The sequence below is a fragment of the Gopherus flavomarginatus genome, chromosome 1 (assembly GCF_025201925.1).
Source record: "Gopherus flavomarginatus isolate rGopFla2 chromosome 1, rGopFla2.mat.asm, whole genome shotgun sequence".
Lineage (NCBI taxonomy): Eukaryota > Metazoa > Chordata > Testudines > Testudinidae > Gopherus > Gopherus flavomarginatus.
The window spans coordinates 118920885-118936034 of NC_066617.1; the positions used below are offsets into that span (position 1 = coordinate 118920885).

The 15150-nt window shown below is 41.6% G+C and overlaps 1 protein-coding gene across 6 annotated transcripts in view; it reads left to right on the plus strand.

The window, feature by feature from the left end:
- BCL2L13 (BCL2 like 13) overlaps nucleotides 1–15150 on the plus strand; it is a 77426-nt gene that overhangs the window by 21716 nt on the left and 40560 nt on the right. For 4 of the 6 annotated variants that reach the window (XM_050920889.1, XM_050920895.1, XM_050920910.1 and 1 more), the window contains 2 exons: nucleotides 9696–9852; nucleotides 12348–12417. In XM_050920889.1, coding sequence (XP_050776846.1) covers nucleotides 9696–9852; nucleotides 12348–12417 — 227 coding nt within the window. Of the gene's footprint in view, nucleotides 1–8771; nucleotides 8875–9695; nucleotides 9853–10259; nucleotides 10435–12347; nucleotides 12418–15150 lie in introns of those variants that run through there. The other 2 variants (XM_050920923.1, XM_050920916.1) reach the window with 2 other exon arrangements.

Below are 15150 nucleotides of genomic sequence, written 5' to 3' on the forward strand. Positions count from 1 at the left end.
AGTATCTAGCTCAACAAGGAATAGCATTACGTAGACATGAGTGATTGGTTCAAATTTGATGCCGCTCTTGTTGCTATGCAGTACAGATTCAGAGGAACTGAGACAGTGGCTTAGTCGCACAAAATGGCTGTCATCTGAGGTTGTTAACAAAATAATCAATGACGGTGCTAAGACAAATTGTGCAAAAGGATAAAGGCTTCAAAGCTTTACACCAATGTAATGGATGAGACTACTGATTTGTCAAGGAAAGAACAAGTAAGTTTTTTTTCTTTAAGGTTCTTTTCTCGTGAAGACTGGGATATTTATGGGGAGTTTATTGGGTTTTACCAAACTGATGTGAAGAATGCTGCTTCTCTTTTCAAAATTGTAGAAGATGCATTTCTTGGGTGTGATTTGCACTTTTCTGATTGCTGCAGACAGTGTTACGATGAAGCCAGTAATGTGTCTGGCAAATTTACTGGAGTCCAAAGCCAGAGTGAAGGATTGAGAGTCAAGAGCAGAATTTGTGCATTATGCTGCACAGTCTCTTAACCTTGCTATGCTGGGTATCCTACATAATATTCCAGAATGTCATGATATGTTTTCGATGATGAAAGATCTCAATGCATTCAGGGAGTCACCAAAGCGTATGGCAGCATTCAGAGAGTTTCAGAATGAAGGGGAGCCTTCTTTATGACCATTGTGCCCAACAAGATGGACACTAAGGATCAATAGCATTAAATCACTGCTCCACAGTTACAAGGCCATGAAGAACTGCCTAGATGAATTTATAAAAGCAGCAGAGAGTCCTGTGACACCTTATAGACTTACAGACGTATTGGAGCATGAGCTTTTGTGGGTGAATACCCACTTAGTCGGATTCACCCACGAAAGCTCATGCTCCAATACGTCTGTTAGTCTATAAGGTGCCACAGGACTCTTTCCTGCTTTTACAGGTCCAGACTAACACAGGTACCCCTCTGATACTAGATGAATTTAGTTACTCTTCAGAAGAGTTTGCCTCAAAATGTAATGGATTCTTGAAGCAACTTCAATCTTTTTCAATGTATTTTACACTAACATTTCTTGTGAAAGCCATGGGTCCAGTAGAAGCAGCTAATGCAAAAATTCAAAGCCAAAACATGTCATTGCCAAGCGTTATGAAGAAAGTTGGCCTGTTGCAAAAGATGTTGAGCAGGATGCGCACCGACTCATCATATAATCACTTTTGGGAATCAACAGTAGAGAAGGCAAGAAACCTTTATTTAGATGATCCTACAACTGATCTGGCTCACCATGGAAGCCTTCCTTGCACCTTCGAGAATTTTCATCAAATATATGTTGGGATCATTGATGTTTGCAAAGTTGCCATTGAACAGAGGTTTTCAACAGAAAGTTTCCAATTCGCAGTAAAATTGGAGAAGCATATAACTGATGCAGCAAATGGCTCGAAACAGGACATAGTCCCAATAAGTGAAACTTTCCATGGTGACATTAACATGAAGAGGCCACCTCTTCATTTTAGAAATGTTGAATGATATTTTCAGATCAAGAAATTACCAGCTTAATTTGGTGAGCGAAGTGAAGCAATTTCTGAAACTAAATGAAGGCTTGAGTGACATATCAAAGTTACAGTTCTCTTGAAATTATTCTACGCAATTCCAACTACAACCTGCACCTCTGAAAGCTCATTCAATTGCCTGCACAGACTGAAAAATTATTTGCCAACGACAATGGGCCAAGAACGTCTAAATCACTTGGCATTTCTGCACATTCATAAGAACTCTACCTCTGAATTGGACGCTGCAAGTCTCCTGGATGACTTCATTTCAAGAACCAAACAATGACGAAAAGTGTTTACCTCCTAAAGAACATCGCAAAAGAAGGGGCTGCATTTGTTTTAACTGTAGAAAGTATTTGCTTTTGAGGGTTATTGATCCAAGAGTGCCTGGTTGTTTCGTATTCGAAAGAGTATTAATGAAGTTGATATTCTTAGTGAAGTAATTTTTTCTTACGATAGTGGTATTGTGGAATATAGGAAAACCATTAAACGCTTACTGTTTCCAGTCCACTTTTTACATTTTAAAATATATATATCAGCTTACAAGGCAGGTGTGTGTGGGGGGATGCAGGACTTGGACCTCTAATGAGTACCACCAAAAATTATACAAACCTGCCGTCCCTTTGTGCACGAGAACAGGATCTGATCCACTGCCTCTGTTACCAGTACTAATGCCAAAAGCGCCCCCCCCCCCCCATTCTACTCAAGGATGACACTTGGAGGTTTCCATACAGGGATCTGTTTTAGCACTGTAACACCCTACTTCTCTGGGGACATAGTCTGAGGAGGCCTTTCCAGCAGACACCTCAGATTCCTTGGAAACAATTGCCCTTCGCAACCCTTCTCCTGTCCACTTCTGCAATGGGCCTGTTGGAACTCCTGGTTGCATTATGGTGATCAGTTTTATAGCGCATGAGCCTGAAAGTAACACCAACAAGAACACCTGCTAGTACTGCAACAGCCACCAGCACCACAAGATCACTTCCTGGTACTGCAAGTTCCCATGGTATCCGAGGAGACCCATTGACTGAAGAAGGGTCGACCCTTTTAGCTAAGTCAGCGTCATCTTGTGGTGAGGTGGTAATGCCACCACCGCCCTCCTATGCACATGACTTTAGGGCTTTCCTGGACTTAATGAAATGTCCCTTTGAATCCTTTCAGATTCCTCTGGAGGAGGTCCAGGAGTCTTTGTTCCCTAGTGGACATTTTACATATCATGCACCAGAGTAAGATCACTCTACCCATCGATGAGGTCCTGTTAACGCCAGCCTGTACTCTGTAGCAGGCACCTGCCACTGTTCTGTCTACTTGAAAACAGGCAGGCAAAAAATTACATTCTGACCAAGATAATGGTGTATGTCTCTCATCCCGTTGCTGACCCTACTTCATAGTAGTTATGTGGCGAGTGTCCTGGTCTCCTGAGGGAAGTGCAAAATACTGTGGATGACCTCCTGTTTGAAGAGCTCAGGCTCTTCAGTGGCCACCAAGTCTCCTTGCTCCATTCCTTTAAAGATCCTAGGACAACATTAGATCTACGCTAGCTCTACAGAGCCCCTAGAAAGGGATCCAGACCCTCAGAGAAGAACACCATGCTTCATGACCACTCAATGTGCATTTTCCTCTAAGTGACCATTTTGATAACCTGGTTGAAGGCCTCAAACAACGTCTTCCTCTAGATCTTCTGCTGCATGATTCTGCCATCCACCATCCCTTTGGAGACTGCCTTTCTCACTTCCTACATGTTTGAGAGCTCATTACCTCAGACTATTGAGCTGTTTCCCCATTAATTTGTTGGTAAAGGGTTCTATTCCCTATATTTCCTTGTTTCCAAAAGAGGCATGGTTGGAGACCGATTTAGACCTTGGGAACCTGAACACCTGTGCCCTATTGCAGCACATCAGGATGGTGATCCCTGGATTCGGAGGACTAGTTGATGTTCACTTTCATGTGGCTGTTCATCCTTAAAAGAAGCGTTTCTGCTTTTTGCCATAAGCTTGGAACATTACCAATAGCCTGTCCTTTCCTTTGGGGTCTCTGTGGCCCAAGAGTGTTTTATGAAGGACCCTTCAGCAGTAGTGGCCCACCTGCATTAGTTGGGTTTTGCGGTCTTTCTGTATTTGAATGACTGGCTCCTTAGGGGCTGCTCTGCCCAAGAGGCTGAGTTAGCAATGACCAAGGCCCAGGCCTCTCTGGGCCTCTGCATCAATCTAAAAAAGTCGACGTTTACACCATTCCTAAAAACGGACTTCATTGTGGCCATGCTAGACTTCCTAACTGGCAAGGCTTACCTGCCCAAGGACAGATTCTCCACTATGTCCAGGCTGATCTCTGCTCTACAGCACAGCCCACAAACAACTGCAAGCAGGACCTGCCTACAACTCCTGGGCCACATGTTGGCCACTACATCTGTTATGCTGCATGTGAGACTGCACTTGTCTAAAGACTACTATGCTCTGAACAGAGAGAGTCTTTCCAAACATATCACGTACCTCACCGAGTACTGGATTCTCTCAGGTAATGGAAAGGTCGTCTGAAGGTCTGCATGTGGTAGTCCAGTGTGCATGTCAGCACTTTCTTCATGACACAGAGGGACGCTTTCAGGGTGATATTGGAAAACAGGCAGCTATGTACTTCATAAAGGAAGGAGCAAGATCCTAGTCCTTACATGCAGAATTGCTAAGGCTGTGGAACAGGTGCCTCTCCCGTCATACAGAAATTTCTGCGGCTTACCTACTGTGACTTCAAGCAGTCTGCAACTGTGCGCTGAGGAGAAACTGCTGTTAGAACTACAAGTGGGAATTCAACAGCTCTGACATTCACAGTATCTACCAAATGTGGGGCCTCCTGAAGGCAGACCTCTTTGCAACTTCAACCAATATGAAATGTTGCCTTTTTTTTGGTCCTAAGAGGATATGGCTACAATTCCTTGGGAGATGCCCTACTAGATCCTTGGCCCTGTGACCTGCTTATGCTTCTAATCCTCAGGACTTTGCTAAAACTGAGACAAGAAGGGGCGAGGTCTATTCATAGTGCCCTCATGGCCGAGACTAGCTTCTCAGTGGTACTCAGATCTGTTTCATCTCTCTGTGGCAATGTGTGTCTGCCTTCCCCTCAGGGAGGATCTCCTATCAGAGAGCTCCAGCTCGCTAACCCATCCCAACCTTTAGTCTCTGAACCTGAAGTCTTGGCTCCTAGATGGTTCTCAGGCATAGAATTACATTTCTCAGCCAATTTTCAAGCGTTTTCCTGCTAGATAAAAGAACTTACTACTTGTAAGACTTACCGGCAAAAGTGGAAACGCTTTCATTCCTGGTGTGTTCACTGCTCATTACAAGCCTCAGAAGCTCCACTCCCAAGGATCCTATGGTACCTGTTGGCCTTAAAGACACAAATTGTGTCAATGAGCTCAGTTTGAGTATGCCTGGAAGGCATTACCGCCTTTCACTTGCCTTGGCCTGTACACCAGAGCCAGCTTCCTTAAGGGTTTATACAATGTTACTTCCCCCTATCCAGAGCACCTCTTGTCCATGGGACCTTAATCTGGTCCTCATCGCCTTGAGGAATACCCTCTTTCCCTTGTTTGAACTGATGGCTAGCTGATCTCTCTCCCACCTCTCCCTCCAGACTTCATAACTGGTTGCCATCACCTCAGCAAGAAGAATGGAAGAACTCAGGGCATTCGTGGCAGACTCATCATACACTGTTTTCTACTGTGACAGGGTCATGCTGTACCTTCATCTCATTTCCTGCCTAAAACCTCATTGGAATTTCATGTCAACCGAGAGATTCATTTTTCAGTTTTCTGTGCCTCGACAAAGGAGATTAGTGTTCACACACTAGACATTGGGACGGCCCTCACCTTCTATCTTGATAGGACTAAGATCTTTAGGGCCTGCCCCAGACTGTATATTTTTACAAAAGGCATCAGAGATAGCCAATATCCACTTAGACTGTTAAAGTAGGTTTTGGGTTGTATCTTGACCCACTGTGAAGTGATGGGTTTACATCCCCCTCATAGAGTAAGTCTACTTTTATAGCCGTCCTGAAAGATCTCCACATAGCAAATATCTGCAGGGCTGCAACCTGATTCTCTGTTTTACATGTTCACCAAATATGCCATCCTACCTATGTCCAGAGTGAATTGCCTTGATTTGTCTCCTCAACATCCCCCTCCACGGTGAGATGCTGCTTGGGAACCTCCTTCTATGATGAAATAACTGGCTCTGTGGATATGGGGAAAGCAGTGGTATATATTGATATATCTTGCCTGTAGCAAAGCTTTTGATACGGTCTCCCACAGTATTCTTGCCAGCAAGTTAAAAAAGTATGGATTGAATGAATGAACTATAAGGGGGCTAGAAAGCTGGCTAGATTGTTGGGCTCAATGGGTAGTGATCAATGGCTCGATGTCTGGTTGGCAGCCGGTATCAAATGGTGTACCCCAGGGGTCGGTCCTGGGGCCAGTTTTGTTCAGCATCTTTATTAATGATCTGGATGATGGGATGAATTGCACCCTCAGCAAGTTTGTAGATAACATGAAGCTGGGGGGAGTGGTAGATACACTGGAAGGTAGGGTTAGGGTCCACAGTGGCCTAAACAAATTGGAGGATTGGGCCAAAAGAAATCTGAGGTTCAACAAGGACAAGTGCAGAGTCCTGCACTTAAGATGGAAGAATCCTATGCACCACTACAGGCTGGGGACTGACTGGCTAAGCAGCAGTTCTGCAGAGAAGGACCTAGGGATCACAGTGGATGAGAAGCTGGATATGAATCAGCAGTGTGCCCTTGTTGCCAAGAAGGCTAACAGCATGTTGGGCTGCATTAGTAGGAGTATTGCCAGCAGATCGAGGGAAGTGAGTATTCTCCTGTATTTGGCACTGCTGAGGCAACATCTGGAGTATTGCATCCAGTTTTGGGCCCCACACTACAGAAGGGATGTGGACAAATTGAAGCGAGTCTAATGAAAGGCAACGAAAATGATCAGGGGGCTGAGGCACATGACTTATGAGAAGAGGCTGAGGGAACTGGGCTTGTTTAGTCTGCAGAAAAGAAGAATGAGTGGGGATTTGATAGTATTCTTCAGCTACCTGAAGCGGGTTCCAAAGAGGATAGAGCTCAGCTGTTCTCAGTGGTAGCGGATGACAGAATAAGGAACAACGGTCTCATGTTGCAGTGGGGGAGATCTAGGTTGGATATTAGAAAATACTATTTCAGTAGGAGGGTGGTGAAGCACTGGAATGGGTTACCTAGGGAGCTGGTGGAATCTCCATCCTTAAATGTTTTTAAGGCCCGGCTTGAGAAAGCCCTGGCTGGGATGATTTAAGTGGCTGGACTAGATAACCTCCTGAGGTCTCTTCCAACCTTAATATTCTATGATTCTGCTGGAACACCCATAGGGACATATACACAAAGAAGAAGAAGTAGTTACTTACCTATGCAGTTGTCATAACTATAAAGGGAAGGGTAACAACCCTCCTGTATACAAGACTATAAAATCCCTCCTGGCCAGAGGTACCAAATTTCTTTTACCTGTAAAGGGTTAAGAAGCTCAGGTAACCTGGCTGACACCTGACCCAAAGGACCAATATGGGGACAAGATATTTTCAAATCTTGGGGCAGGGAGAGAGTAAGGTTTTTTGTTTATGCTCTTTGTTTTGGTGGAATTCGCTCTTGGGACTAAGAGGGACCGGACATCAGTCCATGTTCTCCTAATCTTTCTGAACAAGTCTCTCCTATTTCAAGCTTGTAACAGCCAGGCAAGGCATATTAGTTTATCTTTGTTTTCTCAACTTGTGAATTTTACCTTTGCTAGAGGGAGGTATCCCTGTTTTGTTGTAACTTTGAAACTAAGGCAGGAAGGGGTTCATCTGGGCTCTTTTAAATCAGATTACCCTGTAAAGTTATTTTCCATCTCGATTTTACAAAGATGATTTTTACATTTTCTTTTTAATAAAATCCTTTTAAGAACCTGACTGATTTTTTTCCATTGTCCAAAAACCCAGGAATTTGGGTCTTTGATCACTTCGTAACCAATTGGTTAGGATATTATTCTCAAGCCTCCCCAGGAAAGGAGGTGTAAGGGTTTGGGGGAATTTTTTGGGGGAAGAGGAACTCCAAGTGGTCCTTTCCCTATTTCTTGTTAAATCACTTGGTGGTGGCAGCGTACCAGCTTAGGTTAAAACCTGGTAGAAATAAGCTTAGGGGGCTTTCATGCGGGTCCCCACATCTGTACCCTAGAGTTCAGAGTGGGGAAGGAACCCTGACAGCAGTAACTTGAATTCAAGATGTTTCATCCCTACGGGTGCTCCACCTCCTGCCTTCCATCCCCCCCTGTGATGGAGTCTTCTAGACTCTGCTCAGAGTTATGGATGCTGCTATTTACTGGGGTCTCTGGTCAAGAGTGCACGGGCACAACCACATCCTATGATGGAATACCATAAGGACAAACATCTAGAAAAACTCAAATTAATGTCCAGGTAAGTAACCTCTCTCTCTATAGTGTTGAGATGGTAATGGATGTTCTAGCAACAGTTTTGTTAATATTTTTCTCATGCTCATACAGTTTTTCAAATTCTCCTCTTCTTTTTCTTAAATTTTGTGTGCTTGGTCTCCAAAAGGCGAACACTTCTTCAGAAAGCTTGAGCAAAATTCTTTCACCGATTTGAGTTATGAGTTGCTATAATTTTCAGATTTAATTTTGAGTGAGTTTATTTTTAGAAACAAGTGTATTTAATTTAAATTAAAATATCTAATTTTAATTGATGTTTATCAACACTGTTGGGCCCCAGTGTACTGTGCTTCAGCAATTCCAGCTGGTGTAATAGGTTTTAATCGTATAATAGCTTTTATGAGCTGTCATGAATTAGAGCAACTCTCAGGTTGCTCTAATTTATGCAGGGAACTGAATCAGCATACAGCAGCCAGGAGATTCAGGGGAGTGCAGAGGTGAGATATAGGTAGCTTTCCACCCGCCTTCAAGCGTACACTTCTGTATTTTAATATTGATGTAGATGTGGCTTTTATGCTGCTACTGAAGTTGACCATTGAGACTCTCTAGCCCACTTATATTTTGGATTATGCAAATATGTAAGTACCCTGTGGCTCAACTGAGATTATCCTTTTTCATTAGCAAGAAGTTACATAACTGTGTTTTTATTTAATGTTAAAGTTACAATTTTAAACACATCAAGAAATACAACAGCTAAAATTTTTATCATCTTAACTTGCCCAGAGTATGTAGAAAGGACTCAGTTTTGCCCTTGGATAAATCATTGCAGCTACCTTTGCAGTTGTATGTGAATATTTCAGAGAGATTTGTGTACTGCGTGTGCCAGGTGAGTAAGTTAAGGTTGCTGTGAGAACCTTGACTTTTGTATTTCCTGACTCTTGTGTTTACAGTTTTAGATTCAGTGTCACATTTTGGTAAATTCAATACTTAATGAATACTAAAATGCCCCGTTATATTGGTCTAATAATGCTGTTGGCTGTTAGCTGATGTTATACTCAAAGCTAAAAATACATCAAAACATAATCTCAGTGAAGGTCATCTTGGACACCCAGTCTATATACAGTATTTGTGATGTCTATGATTATCATTGATCGTGGTATTAAAATTCCAGTCACTGGGTAGCTTATTGTAGGGAACAGCACTCCATGGGCTGGGGTGGACTAGATGACCCATTAGAAATTGAGATGAAAAAGATTGTAGTCAAACAGAATATTATTTTAAGAATTGCATTTGGGCACTGTTGCAGATCTAGCCACTTCTGTGGCCAGATTCAGCAGCGATGTAAATAGGGATATAATTTTCACAGTGGTTATAAACATGAAAAAGTGTAGCTTGGAGGTGGTTACTGTGTGAAATGTGTAGTTTACAATTCACACACATGCATGGGTCTTCCTGCTAACACAAAGCTCTAAGTAAGAAATTAGAGGGGATGCTTTGGCCCAGAGACTTCTGTGGGTTTGTACTTAATTATTTCAGGTTGAATTTGCCCTGGTGTGTCTTTCTGAAATTGTTACACAAACGTGCTCTTACTCTGAAGCCAGGCATTTTATTGTGTGAAATAAACTTCATGTGACTCCATAGTAGCTGAACAGTTTTGTGGCCAATTGTATTTACCATTTTGAGGGTTTGTTTTTGCTTTGTCCTCAGCCTTCACCAGCACAGGGTTTGACTGCCATACTTCTCCAGTGTTCAGTCCTGCCAATCCAGAGTGCTCAATAGAAGATTGCTTAGCTCATCTTGGAGAGAAAGTGTCTCAGGAACTGAAAGAACCTCTTCACAAAGCACTACAGATACTGCTTAGCAAGTAAGTTGTCATTTGCTTTGCTCAGTGGGAAGGTACTATTCCCTTTAAATGCTTATGGTTGCTATTATGCTGGTTATTTGACTGCACTTTGTTTTGGTATTGTTCTTCTTCCAATCTTCCTTTGCCTGCCCTCTTTTTATATATATCTATATATATCACAAACACTCCTTTGCTGTGTTGAACATTAAGGCAATTTTCAAACCCTTTTAACTTCAGAGCATTGAGCCTCCAAGAGTCACTTGATATATTTTAAACTACTGGTTGATATCTGGCAAACCATAAATGTCCTAGATACTGGACTTAAACCAGGTTAGCATTCCCACTCAACACTTAATCTTAATGTTAGGTTCTTGATGCTGTAACTGCAATACCATGGGGCTAATGTTGTTGATATCTCTGTATTTTAGGTACCCCAGATGTTGCTAAACTTGTCTTGATTGCACATCTGCCAATGGAACTACTTCCACATTTTCATTGTGGGAACGTACCTCTCAGCTTGTCACGCTCCTGGCCTTTAAAATGAGGGACAAGTAGGAAATAATAGAGAAGTTACATTCAGGTAGCGCAGAAACGTGTTTAAATGTAAGTCAGCTTTTTTTGTTACTTTAAAAAAAAATTTTGTGTAGTGGGGTGGATCCTCAAAGAGCCCGCATGAGACAGAAAAGAGGTTATTTTACTTGTTGATTGACTGTATGCTTTCAAGAGAGTGTGGGCAGTTGGGCTATCTGTAGAGAATAAAGAACTGGCCTTTCGTCTTAGGAATCAGTGTTTCAATTCCAGTAGGGCATGTAGCTGATGTCCCAGTGTCTTGGTTAAAGTGCTAGTGCTAGATAGTAGAGTTGCTTTGGTTGCCATTTTTATTTTTTTTTTTTAGTATGAATGAGCAATCTGGGGTTTTAGGGGAGTCAGACTGACTTCCTCCTATTCTAGTTGCACTGAATGACAATGCCTCTGTCCACAAATTGTGCATAGAAATCTTGGGCTCTGATGAGCCAGTTTGGGAGATTATCAATATAAATATAGCTGTGAAGACAGCATTGGAAAAGCTTGGGCTCCACTGTTTCTGATTTGTAGATGTATACACTAATGGGGTAGGAGGAAATCGAGATTTTCAGGTGTCCTCTGCCTGTTCTTTGAGTATTACTCTCCCAGAACTCTGCTTGCATAGCTGTTCCTGATATTTTTAAATGACAAGGTACTGAAATCCCAGAGTATCAGTTGCCAAGTTTTTCAGTTCTGATAGGGTGGGCCTATAGTACCTTGTATGAGCACTGGGGAAGGATCTTTGGGCCCTTATGAGGAGAGTGACTTTCATGTAGGCTTTTGAGAGGTAATGAGATGTGTAAGTAGTTCCTTGACTAGACCACCTTCTTGTGGTGAATCAAGTGGTCCAGTTGCTGACTTAATAAATTAAATTGGTATTAATGGAGAGTGGATTGTCACACTTCCTTGGGTATGCAAATTGGGTCTCTTTGCACTTGTTCATAGACCAGCTAAGATCACACCAGACTGAATCCCAAAGATGCTACCCTCAATTCCACAGAAAAGGTCTCTTGTTACGTCTAGAGTATCTGACCAGGACTGTTTGGAGCCAATCAGCTCTGTTCCTTGATCTGCCCAGCTGAAATGTGGTCTAGCCACTATGTCCTCCATCTTCAGAAGCTAATAAATGCAACAACTTCCCTTATATCCAGTTTTTATTGAGCCAAGAAATGAAGATGTCTTGTGTATGGAAGGGCATAGTGCCGCCCATAGGCTGTCACATCAGCTAATGCTGAAATTTCTCTAACTTTTTAGAAAAAGAATGAGTACTAAGCACTGATTTGGTTCCACTTTAATTTTCATTTTGATGCAGTACATAGTGCTGATAATTCTGTGCTAAGATCTCTACAGGCTAACTGGTATTTGGGTGACCCATGTGAGTTACCTGTGTAGAGAAATAGTAGTTTTGTAGCTCTTTCATTTGCCTAGCATATGATGTATGCTCAGAGACCAACTTAGTTGTACTAAACCCTTAGGATAAAAATGTCTTTGTTGCAGTGCTTTACAGACTCTCAGATCTTGTTAACCATCTATGTGCGCCTTTAGAAATATACACACTATATCTGTCAGACGGCCTCATACAGAGAGGGAGCTCCTTTATCTTCCGTTCATTTCCCTCCTCCTATTGGTAACTGGTAAGCAGGAAATGGAGAGCTTATGGACCACTAATGTCAGAGGATAGTTCCCCCTTTGCAGGATGATCAGTTTTTCTTTACTTAATTCCCTAAAAATGAATTTGCTTTGTTTTATGGAAGGAATAACTCTGGATTATAGCACCGAGATATAAATGCTGTCTGGTTAATTTTTAAGAGGCACTCTAATTTTTAATCTTCATTTTGACATGCTTTGTAATTGCATGCAGTGGATGTGTGAATACTTAGTTACCTGGGAACTGAAAGAACTTTAATCTTTGTTTTTTCTCTTTATAACCTTTGGTGTTTTAATTCCTGCAGGCCAGTGACTTATCAGGAATACCGAGAACGCACTCAGGAGACAGATGCTCATGCCAGTGGATGGAGCAAGGTAATAACAGAATTATCTTAACTTGGAGTTCTTAACACTTTGAAACTAATGGGGAAGATTTGCCCTATAATGCTGCCATAGCAGGATATACACACCTATGGACTTCAAATATTTAGTAGCACTCAGAACCAGAAATAAATGAGTCAGAGTCCAATATCGTCTCCCCTCAAAAAGGGGTGTGCGTGTGTGTGTGTGTGTGTGTGTGTGTGTGTGTAGATATGATAATTAGTCCTACTGCGAGTGCTGGGGACTGGACTAGATGGCCTCTCGAGGTCCATTCCAATTCTATGATATGCAATTTTGTAATTTTTTTTTTTTTTTGCTGGACTGCACTTGACATCGATGCGTGGATGCCAGTTATTAAAAACTTAAAATTCCCTGGAAGCATTTGCTGTTGTAGCAGTTCTGTAGTGAGACTTAAGAATGTTTCCATTATACTTCTCTGCAATCCCTTCTCAATTGTTTTAACTTTTTATATTCTTTTCACTTATTGATCTAGTTCTGAGAAAAGTAAAGAGAACCACACGCTCCAAGATTTTGAGGTTTTAATGGCTCAGAAAATTGAGTTAAGCTTCCTGCAGCAGTTTCAGCATCACTATCATAGGAGTGTGAGCTGCAAGAGGGCTTTTATTATGCCATTGTGCAATATGTGATAGTCGATTTTGCGGATATAGCGGTACTGCATTTTTTCTATAATCTGAGGCCTCTGCATTCCGCTTTGCACTACATTGTATGATCCATCTATCTTGAGATATGTTTCTCAGAGGAATCGCAAAATGAAATGCAAAATCTATAAATGAAATTACTTCATCTAGAAGACAAAAGCAGCCACCTCTGGGATGAAATGCAGTGTGTTATTAACAGTACACAGCTACACTATGCAGCAGGGCAAGACAAAAAGTTAATTTCTTTTCTAGCTGAAACTTCGTATGGAATTTTAGATAGTCTAATATAATTACCTTAGTGAGAATATAGCCATTGTACTGAGGCTAACACTCTATTTTTACCCTTGTGTGTTTGGGCACAAAAGCTGAGATTTTTTTAATGGCCACAAATTGCGAGGTCCCTTTTTCTCATTCAGAAGAGAGCATAGGTCCAGCCTGATGTTAGCTGGAGCATTGGTTCTGCACTGACCCAGCAAAGAGTGCTACATGTTGAATGGCAAAACTACTTCCTACTGATGTAAGTGATAGCTGCATTGAGATACTTTTGATGGTGCCAGTTTTGCTTGACCCTGCCTAATTTTGAAATCTCATGGGATTATAATACAAAATGAAAAGACATGGGAATAGCTCAGTGGTTTGAGCATTGGTCTGCTAAACCCAGGGTTGTGAGTTCAATCCTTGAGGGGGCCATTTAGGATCTGGGGCAAAAATCTGTCTGGGGATTGGTCCTGCTTTGAGCAGGGAGTTGGACTAGATGACCTCCTGAGGTCCCTTCCAACCCTGATATTCTATGGTCCTAGAAGCCCAGGGATCCAGAACTGAAGTTCCCACAAAGTTCAACTTTGAATTTCCTGACTTCCTCAATTTAAAATCTGAACATTAACATTGCATTACTATATTTTCTGTCTAATATGTCATTAGAGGACCTAACACTAGTTTAAAAAAACAAATTAACTATCTGGTACTTGTGTATTGCAGCTATCTTCTATTTTTATCATTTATATGGAAATTGAAATTTTATGCTGAAAACGGATCAACTCTAGATGTGGAGAAGTAATACCTTTGACTATAATACTTGTACTTAAGGCATAAGTTTCATGTTGGAGATCCATTTTCATCAGAAAGGACAAGAATTTTTTTTTTTTTTTAAGGCCACAAGAAAATCTAAAGTCTGCATATCTTATACTCTGTAAGTCATCTTGCCATATGGGTTCTGCATCTTGTAGCCACCCTTAAATAAATGTTCATGTTCCTCATTTTTTAAAAATAGATTGTACCTCTCACACTCACATACTCTGAGATAATAGTTAGGCACTATATTTTTCTCTATTGTAACTGGAAAAAGCAGAAGAGTAAGGCATGAACCCCAAGAGCTGCACTAAATATAAGTTTTTCAAATACAGGGTCTTAAATCAGCTGCAGAATCGATTTTTCATGGGCTGAGGTTTCTCTCTTGACTTTCAGGGTGGTAAGTCTCTCATCCAATGGCTAACTGTTCAGTAGTTTTTGGCATCAGAAGCTGTTGATGAACTAGGAGCGCAACATGGCATCTACTGTCGGTCTTAGAATCCTGTCAGCTAGGTAGCTTATTGGATCACAAGCTGTGATGTCTGATTTAAAATATGACCATATAGATCATTGTTGCAACCACTGTTCTGTATTTGCAGGAAATCTTGTATAAAGGTTGTCAAGTGAGGTGTTTATGAAAAGGTTACGATTTGCAGGTTATGATTATGCTATCTGTATGCATGTATCATTTTTGTATTTGAAGTTATAAGTATTGGCACTATACTTGGATTTCAAATGTTTGCTCCTGGGTTAATGCTCACAAGGTAGCTAGCCAGCACATCTTGGAGGGACTGGTCAAATTGAGTTTCCTATCAAAGGAACATTTAACTGATAATGAACCATGGGAAATGCCCATCTACACTGAATGGAATTTCCTGCTGTGATTAGGCAAAATGCCTGGACATAGGAATTGCCCATGGGACTCCAGCAACAAGATGGAGTTTGTAATTTTCCACAGTAAGAACAATGGGATGCCCTCCACATGGAAAAAAGCTATAAA